The sequence below is a fragment of the Canis lupus genome, chromosome 14, assembly GCF_048164855.1.
Source record: "Canis lupus baileyi chromosome 14, mCanLup2.hap1, whole genome shotgun sequence".
Lineage (NCBI taxonomy): Eukaryota > Metazoa > Chordata > Mammalia > Carnivora > Canidae > Canis > Canis lupus.
This window is the reverse complement of record NC_132851.1, coordinates 20,984,116-21,003,892: the sequence shown is the minus strand read 5'-3', so window position 1 is coordinate 21,003,892 and position 19,777 is coordinate 20,984,116. Positions and strand designations below refer to the sequence as shown.

General features: G+C 36.5%; 1 protein-coding gene across 4 annotated transcripts in view; it reads right to left on the bottom strand.

Moving 5' to 3' along the window:
- COL14A1 (collagen type XIV alpha 1 chain) overlaps nt 1-19,777 on the bottom strand; it is a 216,156-nt gene that overhangs the window by 138,122 nt on the left and 58,257 nt on the right. For all 4 annotated transcript variants that reach the window (XM_072774345.1, XM_072774344.1, XM_072774346.1 and 1 more), the window contains exons 6-12: nt 17,547-17,702; nt 16,609-16,728; nt 14,939-15,103; nt 11,607-11,768; nt 4,186-4,337; nt 2,875-3,004; nt 1,984-2,129 (exon numbers count right to left, since the gene is read on the bottom strand). In XM_072774345.1, coding sequence (XP_072630446.1) covers nt 1,984-2,129; nt 2,875-3,004; nt 4,186-4,337; nt 11,607-11,768; nt 14,939-15,103; nt 16,609-16,728; nt 17,547-17,702 — 1,031 coding nt within the window. The remainder of the gene's footprint in view (nt 1-1,983; nt 2,130-2,874; nt 3,005-4,185; nt 4,338-11,606; nt 11,769-14,938; nt 15,104-16,608; nt 16,729-17,546; nt 17,703-19,777) is intronic.

Genomic DNA, 19,777 nt, shown 5'->3' with positions numbered 1-19,777 from the left:
AAAAGAACTAATATATTTATTTATTTTTTAATAATAAATTTATTTTTTATTGGTGTTCAATTTGCCAACATACAGAATAACACCCAGTGCTCATCCCGTCAAGTGCCCCCCTCAGTGCCTGTCACCCACTTAGATAAAACAGAAGCTCTTTCTCATACTTTCTGTTCACTATCTCTATCCTAATATTGAGGTGTACCTTATTAATCCAGTTCTTTACTTCTACTTTGTATATAGCTGTAATAATATATAGTTCTGTATGTTTAACAATATATAAACGGAATCTTATCAACATAATTTTTGCAACTTTTTTTCTGTCAATACTATGTTTCAAGATTTATTCATGTTGATACACAGGGATAGAGGTGACATTATTAGTCCCCTTATGGTATTCTTTTGTAGAAATATTCTGCTCTTTTCCATCCTTCTGTTGATGCACATGTCAATCAGTCATTCCCAAAAAGCCGTGCAGGAGGTTTCCTTATGATACATTCCTTAAAAAATTATACATATCTTCAACTTGATGATAGATTTCAAATTATTTTCCAAGGCAGCTGTACCAATTTACATGTCAATTTACATGAATAATTCTGTTTCCCATATGCTCACTAATATGCAGTTATTAGTAAACTTTAAAAACGTTTTGCTAATCTACTGGGTGTGAACTGGTATTCCTTTCTTTCTTATCTTTCTCCTTATTGGTGAAGTTGATCTTCTTTCTAGCATCATTTGCTAAGTATCCCTTCTGCCAAAATAATTCAGATCAACATTATATCCAAATGAACTAAAGCTGTCTAAACCTTAGAAATAAAACACACACACACACACACACACACACACACACACACACACCACCAATGCTCTGCTCCTGATACTCAGATTCACCATACTTTTGGCCCTAAACATTTCTGTCACCAAAAGCAATGTTAAAGAAAATGGTTAAACAATATTAAAGGGGATTCCTGGGTGGCGCAGCAGTTTGGCGCCTGCCTTTGGCCCAGGGCGCAATCCTGGAGACCCGGGATCGAATCCCATGTCGGGCTCCTGGTGCATGGAGCCTGCTTCTCCCTCTGCCTGTGTCTCTGCCTCATTCTCTCTCTCTCTCTGTGACTATCACAAATAAATAAAAAATTAAAATAAATAAATAAATAAATAAACAATATTAAAGATTTGAGTTCTAAACTCCCTCTCTTGACCACTCTATCTGCCTACTCAAACACTCCCAAGTGTTACAGACATTTCCTCATCATTCATTGAATATCTACATTATAGTAATTGTTCCCCATAAATTAAAAACAAAGACTAAAATAAATCATTTGAAAGTCAAAGATTCATTCATTAAATGTAAAAAATATCCATGCATTTTTCTACTTCTCATATTCGTAAAAGAAAAAGTTTCTTAAGTATGGGGAAAATAGCCATTTGTGAATCGCATACAGCAATATAAATTATAACAAATTTCTCTAGGATCATTTGCTAATACTCCTTATAAGCCTTAATAATTTGCATGCCTTTGAAAAAACAGACTCCACTTCTAGGAATTTATCCTAAAGAAATAATCTGACAACCTTATAAAGTCATATGTTAAGAATGATCACAAAAGCATATTTATACAACACTATCCTAATGTCTAATAACGTGAAATTAATTGATCCTGACCTAGTACAAAGCAACAATGTGATACTATAACACCCATTTAAAACAATCATATAAAACATTATTTAATGGTATGGAAAGATGTTCATAATAAACAAAATGAGAACAAAAGACTACAAAATCATTCCCATTTGTTGTGTTAAAAAATCATTAAAAAGGACTTAATTAAGTGTTAATAAGAGGTATTTCTAGGTGGGGGGATTACAAGTAATTTTCCTCCTTTTACTAATGTGAATTTTCTAAATTTTATACATTAAACTTTAATAATTAAAAAACCTTATTTTCAGGGAGTCAACGATTCTAGGACTCTAGTAGGCAGCAGATACTTACCTCTTTTTCATCCCCAGCCAGACCCTCTGTGAGAGGAGCATAGAGAATCAGGTATCCTGATGCTCCAGGCACTGCATTCCATTTTGCCCTCAGACTGTTCTCAGTTACATCGTACAGTTCAAGGTTGGAAACCATGGGTAAAGCAACTGCAAGAGATTTTTTTTAAATGTTCACCCATCTATCAATATGCTGTCTATTTCAAAGTATCTACGTGTTACTATTTACTAAGCAAACATAGCTTACTTTTCAGATAATATTCGTCCTGAAATAGGTTCACACAGTCATGCAAACCCCTTCTGAGAGGGTAAACATAAAGAATGCTTAAAAACAGGAACAACATCTTCTAGTTACTTATATTCTACTACAACGATGGGCACATTTCTCTGGGAACCAGTCAAGAACAAGGTGACTACTCAGACTCCTGTTTTATGCCCATTGCCAAGCATAGTGTCTGATATGAAGCAGCTATTAAAAACAGTCATTGCGTCACTTAAAGACAGAATGGGTGGCCAGATGAACAAATTCATGAGTCAATATATACTCATCAATGCAATCAGAGACAGTGAGGAGATGTGAATGAGTCAGTGGTTAAATTAGTTCATAATACACATTCACTAAATATTTGTTTATTAAATTGATACATGTATTTTGCACCCTTCACCATCAAGATTGCTCTCTCCTAAACAAAGCAGAGTTTTATAATGTCCCTCTCAATAGCATCTGCAAACTGTAACTGCAGCATGCGTCAGTACTGCATAGAATACCACAACTATTTCCTATGAATTGGATTCAGGATGGCCATCAATACAACCTGAGCAGAATTCCCGTTTAAGAAAGGCCACCTAAGCAATGCTGTACAAGGTCAGATGTGGGGTAGAATTCAATACATACGTGTGGTTTCGGTTCCCCGTAGGCCTTCACTAGCCGTGTGAGCGTATATTGCGAAGACTGCTATCTGATATTCAGTTAAAGACATTAAGCTTTTCAACACCGTGGAAGATACACTTCCATCCACCACCACCTGATTAAAGAACAGTTCGAGGAATGAGAGTGTGGAATATCTCACATGCAGAATTGAAACCAAAAAGCAAAACATTTCTAGCAAGAACATGTCATTAAATATTTTATTTGTGCCACATCCTCTTTTCCACTGTGGCAGTCAATTCTCCTTGAATTCCTCCATGAAGTGATATACATTTTATGGAATATGTCCAAAAGTCCCTTATTAATTCATATCTAATGGAGTGTGTCTTTCTCAGGCTAATTGTTATCTTAAACACCTCCATTTAAAACAGTTGACATGTGATATTTTTCCATGGGGCTTTGGGAAGCATTTAAAGAGCTTATTAGGCATGAAAAAGATAGAACCACTGGAAGCACTCAAGACTTCTTTTTTAGTCGAGATGATTTAAATATCCCTGATCTACTGCTTCTCTAACACACACACACACACACACACACACACACACACACACCAACCTAAAAATCTTGTCATAATAAATAAGAATATTATGAAACATGCTGAGGTCAATCAAAGGTTAGAACAACAAAAGATTTTCACTTCAAGAAAAGGGGGGGAGGGAGTTCATCACATTTTAACATATTCCTTGGGATTACTCTGTCAGAGATAGGAAATGGGAAAGATCCAATCATCTGGCAATAGGTGTTCTCTCCTGTGATGGCCAAACCATGAAAAAGGCCAGCGACAGATACTTTATTATGGCTTCTCTATTGCACTCGTCTCGATAAGTGTCCAGGAAATCCCAAACCTTGGAGGACTATATGACCACATAATTTGGAACACACAGACTTCATTAAGGCAGAAAATCCAGACCACTTCCAAAATAGAAAGAATACATGAATAGCAAAAAAGAGTTCTGGCCATATAATTAACTACTGATTCCTTCTACTTTAGAACTTGTTAATTTTAAAAAGGAAAAAAAGTGAAAATAAGTTATGTAAGAAATGAACACATGACCAGTTCTGAGGGTTATTTGATAGAGGTGGGAGGAGAAAGTATAAATGCCATACCAGAGAGATGGGAGAACAAAGTAAACACTTGGAAATGTATTTCAGTCCAATGAATTTTAAATGTTTGTGACAGAATAATCTCCTTATATATGCATTTCTGTCTTGTCTTCACTACTGTGGAAGACTTGAAAGAATGAAAATAATGGTTTGAAAATATCGTCTCCTTATTACCTCGTCTGGTTTTCCACCCCTGGCAGGATAATACACGACTCTGTATTTTTCCACTTTTCCTGGGGCATGAGTCCAGTTAACCATAAAGCTTCTGGCAGTGACTTCAGAAGTAATCAGCTCTGTAGGCGGCCCAATGGTGGCAAGAGCTGAGGCTAAAGTAGAGAAACACATAAAGTGAACCTCTTTCCCAAAGTTACTTCTCATGAGCCTAAGATACTCCATTAGTCAGACATGACTATTGACCTCGTGCTCCCTCTGAGATTTCATCTCTAGACAAGTTGACTCAATTATTGACGCCTGCATTTGTTCATTGAAACACTTAAGTGCCTATTATGTACCAATCACTATGCTGGGTTCTGAGGATACAAACTTAAATAAGAGTCCTTGACTCTAAGAAACTTTCTTAAAGACATTGTCATAGGATAATTTTTAAAAAGCATAGAAACACAACAATGGTTGACCATGTGTGTATCTAAGGGTACTCTCCTGAGCTCTTTAGAAGTATTATTTTAATTCTCAATAGTTATTATTATTGTTTCCATTCTGTAGATAAGAAAAACCAAGGCACAATGAAGTTAAATAACGTGACCAAGTTTCACGATTAGTAAGTATCAGAGCTGAGATTGATAATTGAGTTTTGGACATAAGAGCCTGTGTTTTTAAGCATCAGGGATACAGACTCTTTATGGAAGCCTTCAGTTCAACAAATGGCCAGTATCTAGAAGTAAAAGGAGAAGAAAAGGTAACTAACATAACATATATTGAATGTTCCCTATAAGCTAGACACTATGTAAACACTTTGTTTGTGTTACATACATGTTAAAACAAATGACTCTATAAAAGATTTGGGGCATGTAGAGTTCAAAGTCCTTGAACTTTAGGATTTCTTACCCTCTAGAGACTTACCCAAAGGGACTTTAGTAACCATATTAATGAGAAAAAAAAATATGTATTGAACACAACTATAACCAGGAACTATATTATATGCTCTATCAAAAACCACAGGTATAGAGTTTTTTTGTGGGAAAAATTGGTCTCTAAAATAGTCTCATTAAGAAGCTCAGAGAAATGTATTCAAGAAACTATTGCTTGGCTGTCCAACCTATCCCAAGAGATCTGGTCCAGAGAAAGAGGAATGATGGAAGAGATGTAGCCAAATAGAATCATTCCACACCCTGAACACAATGAAGGCAAGAAATAAAACCAAATTCTCAAAGGAGGATCCTGATATTACCTTCTCAGTTCATATCCCTATAAGCCAGATATAACCTCTAGATCAATGATATCATAACAGACAAAGGTTAAAAAGTACATGATGGTTGTGCTTCATCATGGAAGCACAGGAAGATAGGACTGATGTACTTTCCCTATTATTTCTGCTAAGTACAACTAAAAATTCTGGAAATTATGTAATAAGACAAGCATAAGAAGACACTAAAAGAGAGAAGAAAGTGTGTGGGTAAGAGATTGCAGAACCCAAGGAATGATATAGTGATGGGTCCCCAGAGTTTTCCTTTTACCTCATATGTCCTAGACATGGAGTTAAAGAATCTAACTACCTAGAAATACCAATAGATACAGACAAAAAAAAGCCCCAACAAAGCCTGCTCTCTCTAGCCAAAGGACAAGGAAAGGGCCAGCCTGCCAAGATAGAACAATTTTAGGCAATAACTGCTCTACTCTAGACAAATAGCACACAAAAACCTGTGGCCCCACCTCTATTCATGTCAGCAAAGGCCAAGTGGGGAGTCAACACTCTCAACTTTCTTGGCTGTAATGGCATGTCCCAGCATTCAGCCCTTCCCAGCCCACAGCCAGAGTAGTGTAAGAAAAGACTAAGTAGGGAAGAGAGATAATCATCCCTGACAGATGGTAACAAATCTTTCTACCACATCCCTATCTGTGATACAAGTGGAGACCATAAGGAGAGCTTGGACATCCAACCCCACCTACTAGTACTAAAGCACCACTCCCCTTCCTCTTTGGGATGTTGTTGGAGGAGATCTAGTGATGGGTTAGTACTTAAAGAAATAATGACTGAAATTTTTCCAAATTTGGCAAAAACTATAAATTACAGATTCAAGGAAATGAGTAAATGGTCCCGGATAGAGCCACAGAAACTCACACCAAGGCATATCATAGTCAAACTTTTGAAAACCAAACACAAAAGAAAAATCTTGAAAGCTATGTGGAACAAATGACACCTTAACTATAGTGGAAGGAAATTCTAATCACAGCAGATTTATCATCAGAAATCATGTAGGGCAGAAGAAATTGGCACATTTTTCAAGCATTAAAAGAGCTGCCAACCCCGAACTCTATATCTAGCACAAATATCTTTCAAGAACGAAGGGAAAATCAACACATTCTCAGATGAAATAAAATTAATAATTAAAAGAATTTTCCACCAGCAGACCTATACTAAAAGAATGACTAAAGGAAGTTCTTTAAACAGAAAGAAAATAATGAAAAACCAGAAGCCTAGGGCCACAGAAAGGAAGAAAGAATGAGGACACAAAAATATGGATTAATACATTTTACTTCTCCTTTTGAGTTCTCTAAATTATGTTTTATGATTGAAGAATTATAATACTTTCAGATGTGTTTCTGAATATATAGAGGGGGTATTTAAGCCAACTATATTATACACAAATATGATAAGGGGACGTGAAGGGAGGTAAGGTTTTTACACTTCACTCAAACTGCTAAGTGTCAATAGCAGCAGACTGGAATGAGTTATATGACTATATAATATTATACTTACAACAACCACCAACAAAGCTATACAAAAAGATTCCAGAAAAAAAACACTATGAATAAATAAAAATAAAATTATAAAAACTGTAAGTAACCCACAGGGAAAGAAAATAAGGAACACAGAGAAATGAAAATCAGAGAGAACAGCAAGGGGAAAAAACCAACAATAAACTAAATATTAGGCTTAAGCCCCATCATGTCTATTATTACATTAAATGGAAATGGCCCAAAATACCAATTAAAAGAAGGATATTAGCCGAGTGGATTACAACATATGACCAATTATATGTTGTCTATCTAAAATCCACTTCAAATATGATATAGGTTGGTTGAGCATAAATGGATTTAAAAAGTTATATCATATAAACATTAATCGAAAGGAACTAGAAATGGCTATACTAGTATCAGATAAAGTAAACCTCAGAACAAATAAAATTAGTAAAGATATAGAGGGACATTACATAATAATAAGTAGCTAATCCATCAAGAAAACATAGTATTCTAAATGTGTGTGCACCAAAAAGCTGCAAAATATATAAACTAAAAACTGATAGAACTGAAAGAAGAAATAGACAAGTCCACCTTTATAGATGGAGACTTCAATATCTCTCTCTCTCAACTATTGATAAGATGGTGGACAGAAAAATTAGCAATGATATAGAACTCAACAAGACCATCAACCAACCATCCAGTCAAAATTTATAGAACATTGCACATGACAATAGCAGAATATATGTCCTTTTCAAGCACCCACAGAGTATATAGCAAGATAAACCATATCCTAGGCCATAAAACAAACCTCAGAAAATTTAAAACAATAAAAATTACACAGAGTGTGTTCTCTAATGACAGTGAAATCAATTATCATTTAGAAACCAATCACAAGGGATCCCTGGGTGGCGCAGCGGTTTGGCGCCTGCCTTTGGCCCAGGGCACGATCCTGGAGACCCGGGATCGAATCCCACGTCGGGCTCCCAGTGCATGAAGCCTGCTTCTCCCTCTGCCTGTGTCTCTGCCTCTCTCTCTCTCTGTGTGACTATCATAAATAAATAAATAATTTTAAAAAAAAGAAACCAATCACAAAAAGGTAACAGAAAAACACCCAAACACCCTGAAACTATAAACAACCATTTCCAAATAATCAATGGGTCAAGTAAGACAGGTCAAAGAAGATAAAAAAATATTTTGAAATGAATGAAAATGAAAATACAACATATCAAAATTTGTAGAGCACTGCTAGAGCAGTGTTGACAAGGAAAATTATAGCATTTTTAGTAATTACATTAGACAAAGCAGAAACATGGCAAATCCATAATCTAAGTTCTCATCTCAACAATCTAGAAAAGCATGAGCAAGAAAAACTCAAAACCAGTAAAAGAAAGAAAATAAGAAAAATAAGTGAAGAAATCAATGAAATCAAAAACAGAGTAAAAATAGAGAAAAATCTATGAAACCAAGAGCCAGCTCTTTGAAAAGTTTTTTTTTCCCTAATGAACAAAGCTCTAGCAAGCCTGAGAAAGAAAAAAAAAAAGAGAGAGAGAGAGAGAGAAGACAATAATTACCAACATCAGGGAAAAAAACCCACAGACTATCACTAGAGACCCCGCAGACATCAAATGAATAATAAGGGAATACTCTGAATAACTCCACACATATATTCTACAAATTCTATGGAAGGAACCAATTCTTTGAAAAGCAGAGAGTCTCCCCCATAAGATGGGGTAGAAGGCAAAGATGTTTATTCTTATCATCACTCTTACTCAACATAGTATGGGAAATTTTAGCCAGTAAAAAGGCAAGAAAATAAAAAGCACAGAGATCAAAAGCAAAGAAATAAAACTATCTATTTGCAAAGGATATGATTTATTTCCTATGTAGAAAAATCCCTGAAAATCTAAAGGGAAAATTCTTGATTAATTAGCAAATTCAGATAATAAGGTTATTGGATACAAAATAAACATACAAAAATGTAATTGTATCCATATATACTTGCAATGATCATGTGGACACCAAAATAAAAAATAAAATATAACTAAAATTTCTCAAAAGAAATTAAATACTGAGATGTATACAGAATAAAACCTGTATAGAACTTGTATCCTGAAAACTACAAAATGCTGATGAAGAAATCAAAGGATATCTAAACAAATGGAGAAATTTACCATGTTTGAGGACTGGATTCTCCACTCAGTAGTGATTAACAAAAGTCCAACAAGATATTTTGTAGAATAAAGATTTTTCTAACATTTGTATGGAAAGGTAAAGAAAGTGAAATGCTGAATGGAGGGATCCCTGGGTGGCGCAGCGGTTTGGCGCCTGCCTTTAGCCCAGGGCGCAATCCTGGAGACCCGGGATTGAATCCCATGTCGGGCTCCCGGTGCATGGAGCCTGCTTCTCCCTCTGCCTGGGTCTCTGCCTCTCTTTCTTTCTGTGTGTGACTATCATAAATAAATAAAAATTTAAAAAAAATACTGAATGGAATTTTCAAACAATAATCAAGTGGGAGAATTCAGTCTATCGGATCTCAAGACTTATATAGCTACAGCAAATCAAAATTGTATAATATTGAAAGAGGGTTAGACTCATAGACCCAAAAGAACAGAATAAAGAATCCAGATATAAACCAACAAAAATTTGCCCAACTAATATTTAACAAGGTGCAAAGCAATTCAATGGCAGAAATGGAGCATTTACAGGAAGTAGTATGCTGATAGGCAAAAAAAGAAAGAAGAAAAGAAAAAAGAAAGAAAGAAAGAAAGAAAGAAAGAAAGAAAGAAAGAAAGAAAGAAAGAGAAAAAACAGGCCTTGAACTAAACTTAAAATCTTTTACAAAACGTTAACCTAGGTCATGGACTTAATGTAAAACATTTTAGAATAAAACTACAAAAGAAAATTTTTAACATTTATGGCCAAATAATCCTTCAACTTGATACTAAAAGCAATAACCATATAATGAAAAACTGATAAATCGGACCTCATTTAAAACTTTTGCTCTTCAAAAGACCTTGTTAAAAAGATGAGCAGATAGGCTACAGGTTGGGGGAAAATAGTAACAATCCATATATCTAACAAAGGATTTGTAGCTAGAATATAAATGAATTGTCCAAACTCAATGGTTAAAAACTTAACACATGCACACCCAACTAACTAATTAGAAAATGGGCAAAAGACATGAACAGCCAAAGAGCAAATGCATATGTGAAATAAGCATGCAAAAAAATGTCCAATTTCATTAGCCATTAGGGAAATGCACATTAAACTGACAATGAGATAGGATTACATACTTATCAGAATGCCTAAAATAAAACGTGTTAACAACAACACATATTGGTGACAATGCACAGAAACATAAGCACTCATATATTGCTGGTGGGAATGCAGAATGCTGCAGCCACCCTGGTAAACAGGGTGCAGTTTCTTAACACTAAGCTAAACTAAGTGTGCTACTACAATATGATGCAGCAATTGCAGCCTGGGCATTATCCCAGAGAAATGAAAACTTATATTTACACCAGAACCTACATCAACATTCATAGCAGATTTGTTTGTAACAGCCAAAAATGGAAACGACCCAGATGTCTTTCTTCCTTTTTAAAAAATAATTGTATTTTATTTAAAATTAATTAATTAACATAGAGTGTATTATTAGTTTCAGAAGTTGAGTTCAGCGATTCATGAGCTGCATATCACACCCAGTGCTCATTCTGTCACATGCCCTCCTTCAAGCCTGTTACCCAGGTACCCCATCCCCGTACTCACCTCCCCTCTAGTAACTCTGTTTGTTTCCTAGAGTTAAAAGTCTCTTATGGTTTGTCACTCTCTCTGATTTCATCTTATTTCATTTTTCCCTTCCTCCTCCTATGTCATCTGTTCTGTTTCCTAAATTCCACATATGAATGAAATCATATGGTATTTGTCTTTCTCTGATTGACTTCCAATCTGTTCATGGTTAAACATGGTTCATCCATACCATGGAATATGACACAGCCATAAAAAGGAAAGAGCTACTGATACATGCAACAAGTAGGATGAATGGCCAGGGAATTATCCTGAATGAAAAAAAAAAAAAACTAGTCCCCAGATATTACATACTGCATAATTCCATTTATACAATATTTTCAAAATGAAAAAATATTTAGAGATGGAGCACCAATCAGTGGTTGTCTGGGGTAAGGGAGAGGTTGTGGATAGAGATGAGTGAATTGGCCATAAAAGGACAACAGGAATGATCCCCATGGTGATGGAAGTGTTCTGTATTGTGGCTACCAAATCCAGTATCCTGCCTGCGATACTGTACTGTAGTTTTGGAAGTATGTTACCATTAAGGGGAACTGGCAAAGTGGACACGATCTCTCTTTACATTTTTCTTAAAATTTTATGTGCCTGTACAATTACTTCAAAATCCAAAGTTTAGTTAAAAAAAAAAAAAACATGATGGTCTAAATGTAACACTATGGAGAAAATTATGTAGTAGTTAAACTATTCCTCCCCCATGGGATGTCAGTATATTCCCTTTCTAGTCTGATGATTCATGTCTTAGGGGAATAAGGATTCTATTTAGAAAGTCAGCATGAAAAATGATGAGAATTTTCATAATCCACGATAGACTTTTGAAGAGTAATATCCACATGCACAGAATGACCGCCTTCTGTTCCTCGCTTTACCTTTGATCTCTCTGTCTTGTTCTTCCACCCGGGAGCAGACAGTCCTGGTCAGGCTCTCCACTACTGTGTGCATCAGGTCAAATTCGGCGACATTGTACACATGAGTGCTGTCTGGTTCAGAGGCGATCTCCCGCAGCTCATTCTCATCCGCGTTTTTCACCCCTTACATTGAGGACAACAGGGAGGGTTGTCACACTCATGCCCCATTTGAAAAACCAACCTCCATGAGCCTGTCCTGAGCCCATCAGTACCCCCTGCCATCGAAGCATCTGCTTCTTTCAAGAGGTGCATCTCATGTCAGTTTTGTAAAATTCACCTTCAGAATCATTTTTAAATGATTACATCCTAACTTAGGTGTATCTTAACAGATAATGTGTTAATGAAACTAACTTCTGGGGCACCTGGGTGGCTCCATGGTTGAGCGTCTGCCTTTGGCTCAGGTCATGATCCCAGGGTTCTGGGATCAAGCACCATATCAGGCTCCCCACAGGGAATCTGCTTCTCCCTCTACCTATGTCTCTGCCTCTCTGTGTGTCTCTCATGAATAAATAAATAAATAATCTTAAAAAAAACACCAACTTCTGTCTTGGATGAATATTGCAGAGGCAATAATAATTAAACCAGCATTCTAAACTAACAAAACCTTTGGTTTAAAGTTCTATAAAATAATTTTACTTAAATTAAGAGTAACTGTAGAATAAAAATTAAATATATATATTTTTTTAATATTTACAGTACCATTATATAGCATTAAAGGAAAGCTTGGGAAAAAAATCTTTAACATATTCAAGTACAACTGGCTGACTAGTAACCACTGCAATTTTGCTAATGCAAATAGGGAAGCTCTGCTTCTTCCACAATATTTGTAGAATTCCATTGCTACAAGTCAAGCACAATTCTGGGTGTTTGGAATGTAGCAGGAAACAGAGTGAGACACAAAACCTTCAGCTCCGCACAACTTTTCCAGTCTGTCTTAGCAGTAGATGCTAACACTTACAGGGTACCTGCTATGCCCCAGGAACTGCAATGGTTTAGGTGTATAAATGCATTCAATCCTAACAATCAACCCTATGAGTCTGGCACTATTGTTTCCCCCAGTATATGAATCAGTAAACTGTTGCACAGAGAAGTTAATTAACTTGCTCAAGGGAACACAGCAGTAGGTGTATAGCTGGAGTTCCCACCAGGTAATCTAGATCCAAAGTCATATCCTCTTAACTACTATAACACACCCCTTCTCAGAAGATCAACCATTAAAACAAGTAAGAGAAATTTTAAATAGAAAAGGAAGGCATGGGGTTGGGTTTTATGGGCGTAGAGGTAGATTTCTCTTCCCCAGGGTTTAGCAAACAAGGAGCCTTTCTTTATAAATCCATCATTGCAATCATCTAAGGGTATTTTTTTAAGGTACTATGGAAGCAAGGAAGGGAGATTACCTAGGGTAACATGAATGACTTCTCAGATGCCTGGCTGTGCCATTTAATTTATCTTCCAACTTTGACATATTAAGTGACAAAGTGTTGGCTGTCTCTGAACTATGTGCTTTAGAGGGTTATAAGATAATAAATACTAATGATTTCCAGGTAATTTCCAAAGAAAAAGTCCAAATTACATCTGTATGAGTTCACACAAAGTTTTGTTTCAAAACTCATCCATTTATTATCAACAAGACCACAGAATGGAAACTAAACACATAAATTAATCCCATTAGTTTGTCGTCTATAAAGATTCCCCTTGGTGACGCCTGGTGGCTCAGTGGTTAATCCTGGGTCCTGGGATGGAGCCCTACAAGGGGCCCCCTGCTCAGCAGGGAGCCTGCTTCTCTCTCTCCCTTTGACTACTGCTCCTCCTGCTTGTGCTCTCTCTTTCTCTCTGTCAAATGAATAAATAAAATCTTTAAAAAGATTGCCTCTGATGGACAAAAGGATAGTATAGTAAAAAAAAAAATTGATTAATTTCTCTGATGTTTCCTGCCTGAAGGATTTCAACAAAAGCTTCTAAAATATACAGCTGGATCTGTGTGCACAGGAACAAAATAACACTGAGTACTTAAAGAGACAAGCAGTTTAATGTCAATAATGCTTTTGATGACTTTTAGGTAAAATCAACAAGTTTGCATTCATATAAGAATATACTGGGGAAAAAAAAACCCTACCACCATCGCCAATGACAAAAAGTATATTCTAGGGGAGCTAGTCCCAAATCTCTACTATCTCTCTCTCTCATCTTTCCAAACTGAATAGTTTGTTGCAAACAGCTTGGGAAAGGGAAGAAGAGGTCATGATGACTTGGAAGGAATTTGTTCTGTAAGGATTTTGCCTTGCTCATCTTCGTGTCCCAGCACCCACCACAATGCCCGGCACACAGCATTTAAGCACAAACATCTTGAATGCAGCACTCTATAAACTACATTTCCAATAGAAAATCTAGGAATGGGTCAGATGAACTGTTTCTTGTTTGGGGATTTTGTTTTGTTTTATTTTGGTTTGTTTTGGTTGGTCTCTACTAAGTAAAAGACCTTCCTGCTGCCAAAGAAACTGTAAATATTTTCATCAAGAGCGAAGTTGCATCATCTAAATGGTTTGCAGTTATCCTGAATGTGTGCCACATGTCTCCTTTTCCACAAGGGTGATACCTTATAGAGAGTTAGTTTCAAAGAAATAATATTGCATAGCTAGAACTTTATGCTTTCCAAATAGCTGCAGGACCTTAATCCCTTGAAAACAATAAACTGGTTTCTCCTCTATACTACCAGAGAAGAGATTGCTATAATGTGATACTAAAGAGAAAGTCCTGGGGTGCCTGGGTGGCTTAGTTGGTTATGCATCCACCTCGTGGTTTCAGCTCAGCTCATGATTTCAGGGTCTTGAAATCAAGTCTGGGTCAGGCTCTGAGCTCAGCAGGGAGTTCGCTTGAGATTCTCTCCCTCACCCTCTGCCCTACCCTTCTATGTGTGTGCACACTCTCTCTCTCTCACACAATCTTTCAAATAAATAAATAAATCTTTCTTTAAAAGAGAGAAAGTCCTTACTAATTAAAAGCTAACAAACATGACCTAACCTTTGCATGCTACTTTATGCTTTTCACAGTACTTTATGGATGGCATCTCATCCAGAGATTCTCATGCTATGGGGTACATGAAAGTTACCACCGCTTCAATCTTAAATGTAATGATGTTGGGCTCAGAGCACAAGACTGGCTACCACTAGAGCCAGGACTACAAACTATTCAGGTCTCCTGGCTTTCAATGAAGTGTACTTTGCACTATATATTGTTTTAAGTGGTTGTGTGTCTGTGCCCATTGTTGAAATAGGACCACAAAAAGTACATACCTATAGCAAACAGTTCTACACCAGATTCACGAAGGTTTCTAGATGGTGGAATTATATCATCTTGGGACTTTCCATCTGTGATTAAAATGCCAATTTTGGATACTCCAGTCCTTGCTCCTGCTTCTGGTTTAAAGCTATTTTCAAAAATGTAGTTCAAAGCAAGACCTGGGGGAAAACAGGAGAAAATAAAACAAACCAACCACCTCTAATAAAAAGCTTTCCAATTCTGAAAAATGTAACCACAAGATGAGTAACTTATTGAGCTAAAAGTTTTTCAAAAGATATGAACTTTCATCTTCATTTTTACAATGACCTTTTTCTCAACAGACCTGATGAAAACCTAAAATCCACCAGAATACAGATAACATAAATAACTGAATAGTCCATCATTTCAGAAGCTAGCATTTATAAAGAACATTAAATTCATCGCCAATAGATGTTTACAGAATTAAGTACAAGAAAACCTAAACCTTTATAATTTAGGATAAAGCAGGAATACCCACACAGAAGCAACAATCCTAAATATTAACAAAACCTTGTTTATGATGGTCTAAAGAACCAAATTCTCTTTCTTTTTTTAGGGATAGTGGAGGCAGATCCAAAATGATCACTGAATTCCTGCCTTTTGAGTGTGACACTTTTCATTCAGAAAAAAATAATACATGCTGCAATACTGTTATAAGATTTGTGTTTAATAAAGTTTCCTGCTTTTAACAAAAAGATTATGCCTCAAACTGGCAAAGCAATTATCAAGATTTCAATGGCTTACTTAAAAGTCAATGATAGCATCACTACTCTCTAAAATGAGTATCTACATTGTGCACCCATAGAAGAAAATACCAGGTACTAAGGTTAAAACCTGTGACAACCCCTTGTGGCTGGAATAATTATAATCTAGATATTCTTATATTCCTTGTTTATCAAAAAATGGGTGAGCCAGGGATGCACAAATATTTTCATGACACTACTGCTTGTAGAATAAGGCAAAGAAAATACCTTCCTTGAAAGTAAATAAGGTAAAAATTTGTTTTCACTTAAAATGATGGGATGGCTAGAAGCCCTGGGTGGCTCAGTTGGTTGAGCGTCCAACTCTTGATTTCAGCTCAGGTCATGATCTCAGGGTCCTGGGATTGAGTCCCACTTCAGGCTCTGAGCTCAGGACAGAGTCTGCTTGGAATGCGCTCTCTCTCTCTCTGCCCCTCCCCCCACTGGTGCACATGCATTCTCTCTTTCTAAAATAAATAAATAAATAAAGTCTAAATAAATAAATAAATAAATAGAATGATGGGGTGGCTAGAGGAGAAAAGAGGAAGGGAAATGAACTGGCAAAAGCTAAGACACCCGCAGCTAAGACAGTCGCTGAAGATTGTCAGCATCCAGGATTGCTCCATCTCTTCCTGGCCCAGCCAAGTCCTTCTGGAGACATTACATTCACACAGCGAAAGGAATGGGGGGGGGCGGGGGGCGGGTCTGGGTTTTATTTTATTTTTTGGGGGGGGGTCTAGGTTTTAATTCTTAATGCTAAGTTTGAGAAAAGAAGCCATCTAAGAATTTTAGATTTTAGTTTGGTTTAAAAATACTAGATCAAGTCTTATAAAGTGGCAGATTAAGAAATGAAACTAATCTTTGGCAAGATATGTTGCTAAAAACATGAAATGAATGAAACATACCTGTTAGCGTATTTCCTCCCTTGTATGGTAGATTTCGGACGGCTTCAATGACCTCATCCTTTGTGTTAAAGGCATTCAAGTGCCACTCTATTCTGGGGTCACCGCTGTACTGTGCAAGACCTGGTAAAAAAGATGAGATAGCCCAACCAGAAATGATGGGTTAACTCAAGCATCTAGTGGACTATTTGTGAAACCAGAATAATAAAGGGCCTGATCTTTTTAGCAATTCTTTCTCTGCTTCACTATGTAATTTCAAAAAGAATTCTTGGCATCAATTTAAGGAATTAGTTTGGACATATCTTGGGACAGGAGGAATGTACATGTTTTCTAGCCATTTAGTAGTGAGCACCTAATTAGGTACTTGGTATTTAAAAAACAAATCTGATTGTATTTGTAGATAAAACCTCTAATTTACTGGTTCATTTTTGTCCTCAAAGGAAGGACTTTCCTTAATGGCTATTTAAAAGTGAAACTATGAGACTCTATATGATAAAGTGAATATATTGCTCAAAGCTTTATAACCTTTTCTTTTTATCTTGGCTAGAATTAACTTGGCAGAGATTATTTTGTACTATAAAACTATTTCCAATTCCCAATTTTCTTAGTTCAAAATTCCAATGGATTCAGCTGTTTCTTTTAAATAAGAAGGAAACTTCTACCTGAAAAATTCTTAAACCTGTTACAACTTTGTTATTATTATTATTAGGCAGACAACATTTTGACTTTTTAGAAAACCGAAATGTGTTCAATAATTAATTGAATGACAGCATCCTTCAGCATAAATTAGCACGAATTCATTGATCCAAACTTGTGCTCTTAGGAATATCATGAAAGTTGATCCTATAATTCTGAATGTCGCTCCGTAAAGTTTTTGAAATCTCTTATGAAGCTTCCCAGCAGATTTACACTGACAGCTGACTTCTGCTAACAACATGTACCAATTCGTGTCTTCTCTGAGCCCACATTGAATGCTGTAACCAGGTTTTCCAAGAAAAGCCGAACCAGTCTGAAGTTGAATCTTCCAATACTCCATGAACCATCCACCAGGATTACAATATCAGCAATAGCTGGAATTTCACAGAAAAACTTCACTTCTGCAAAGCACAAACCAGAAAAATTTCTATATCACTTCTGCAACTTTTTAAAAAAGTGATCCTATTTTATATCTTTCAGATAACTTAGTGCTAATAATACAATAAAATTCCCATTAAAGCAACCATGTTTTTACAACCCTTCCCTTAAATGCATTCTTACTAGGAAAAAATTGTGGTAACAGCTGGCAGCAGAGTCAGTGTTCTGGAAATAGTTAGCAAAACACTGGCAGGTTCACACTGTCCTGGCAACTCAAGCCTTCTGCGTATTTTAGAAAAGTAGTGTCTGTGAAAAATCATCCAGCTTTGGGTTTTAGCCTGTAGATTCTTTCCAGGAAAGGTCTTAGCAACCAGTGGTGAAGGATTCAGCAGAGATGGGATGATGGCCAGAAAACAGAGAGGCAGCTCTCCTGATAAGCGCATGCTGGCGGAAGTGATATAAAAGAAACAGGGGCTTCCTGAATTTAATCTATGCATGCCATGCATTTAATCTAAGAAAGGTAAGGGCACCTGAGTGGCTCAGTGGCTGAGCGTCTGCCTTCGCTCAAGGAGTGATCCCTGGGTCTTGGGATCAAGCGCTGCATCAGGCTCTGCAGGGAGCCTGCTTCTCCCTCTGCCTATGTCTCTGCCTGTCTCTGTGTGTCTCCATGAATAAATAAATAAAATATTTACAAAAAAAAGAAAGGTACACAATGTGATGTGATGAGCACTGGATGTTATATGCAACTGATGAATTACTGAACTCTACACCTGAAACTAATGAGGTACTTACTATATGTTGGCTAATTGAATTTAAATAAATTTGGTTTAAAAAAGAAAAGTATGCAGGCCTTTGTCAAAGTAGGAAGGGTTTGTGGAAGAAGAAAATTGGGAAAAGGCCCAGGAGTTTCCCTATATTCAAATTCTTTAGCATACTGCATGTGACAATAAGATTTTGTCCCTAAAAATCATTTAGCATTTGATTTTTTTAAATGGCTCAATTAGGCTTTAGAATAAGGAGCTAGAAAAGGATGCCAGGAGCCAGAGTAATACTTAGAGACCCTTAGAGAAAATCACAACTGGAGTTGATCTTTGCAACAAACGAGGAGGCTGTGGGCAGTATGGTAGGTCTGTGCTTGACTACATGTTGTCACACAGAGCCAAGGTATTAAAATAGTCTTCATGTAGTTCAGAACCTGTAGAGATTTGCAGTCTTGTTAGCACCTTTAGTAGCATTGCTTCCTACTCTAGTTTGTGCTTTCAAATGGGCTCCTGAACTTTGCTCAATGTTCATATTAGGACTGGTGATCATGAACAGTGTGTGTATCTTTGTGTCCATGTCAACTTCTTGAAGTTGCCCAGCAAATCCCTATTTCGTGTGTTTTCTAACATTAAAATGACAGTAAAACAATATTTGAAATACAATACAGTTTATGTACTGAAAACTGAAACACAGAAGTGTTTATGAATAAACTGACTAAATTTTTCCAGCAGGGAAAAATAATCAACCTACTATGTTTGGGGTAGGCAATATAACAGATACCCCTGCACCTACCAGACTACATTATTCCCGAAAAATCTTAGTTTTCTTCCCCCTCCCAGACATAAGTATGCAAGGAATACCTAGATCCTTTTACCAGAAGGGATAAAATGTACTTGCCAATGAAACAATCAGATACTCATTATGGAAGCTAAATAGTACAGCTCAATCTGAAGTTTACATATTACATTTTTGGGCACCAAATATCCCTTCATTAATAACCAGATACAAAGCCACTACGCTGAAGTATTCTAAGAATTATTTTAAGAAGCCATGAAGTAAAAATTAATTTGGTTTTTGGAAATAATCAGGGAAAACTGAAGTCTTGAAGCTCTAAGAGTCTATTTCTCTTGGTATTTATGGGGAAACTTACTTGAAATGGAGAGTCCTCTCTTTTCCAAAACTGTTGGGGGGATACTGTTTCACTCTTTAAATAATTGTTTGGATGCATTGCAGACAGGGTGTTAGAAAGGGACCTATTTCTCCCTGGTTATTTAGAAGAGGACTATGAAAACCTGTATTTTATGTAGGAGCAAAAATAAATGCAATAATCTGGATG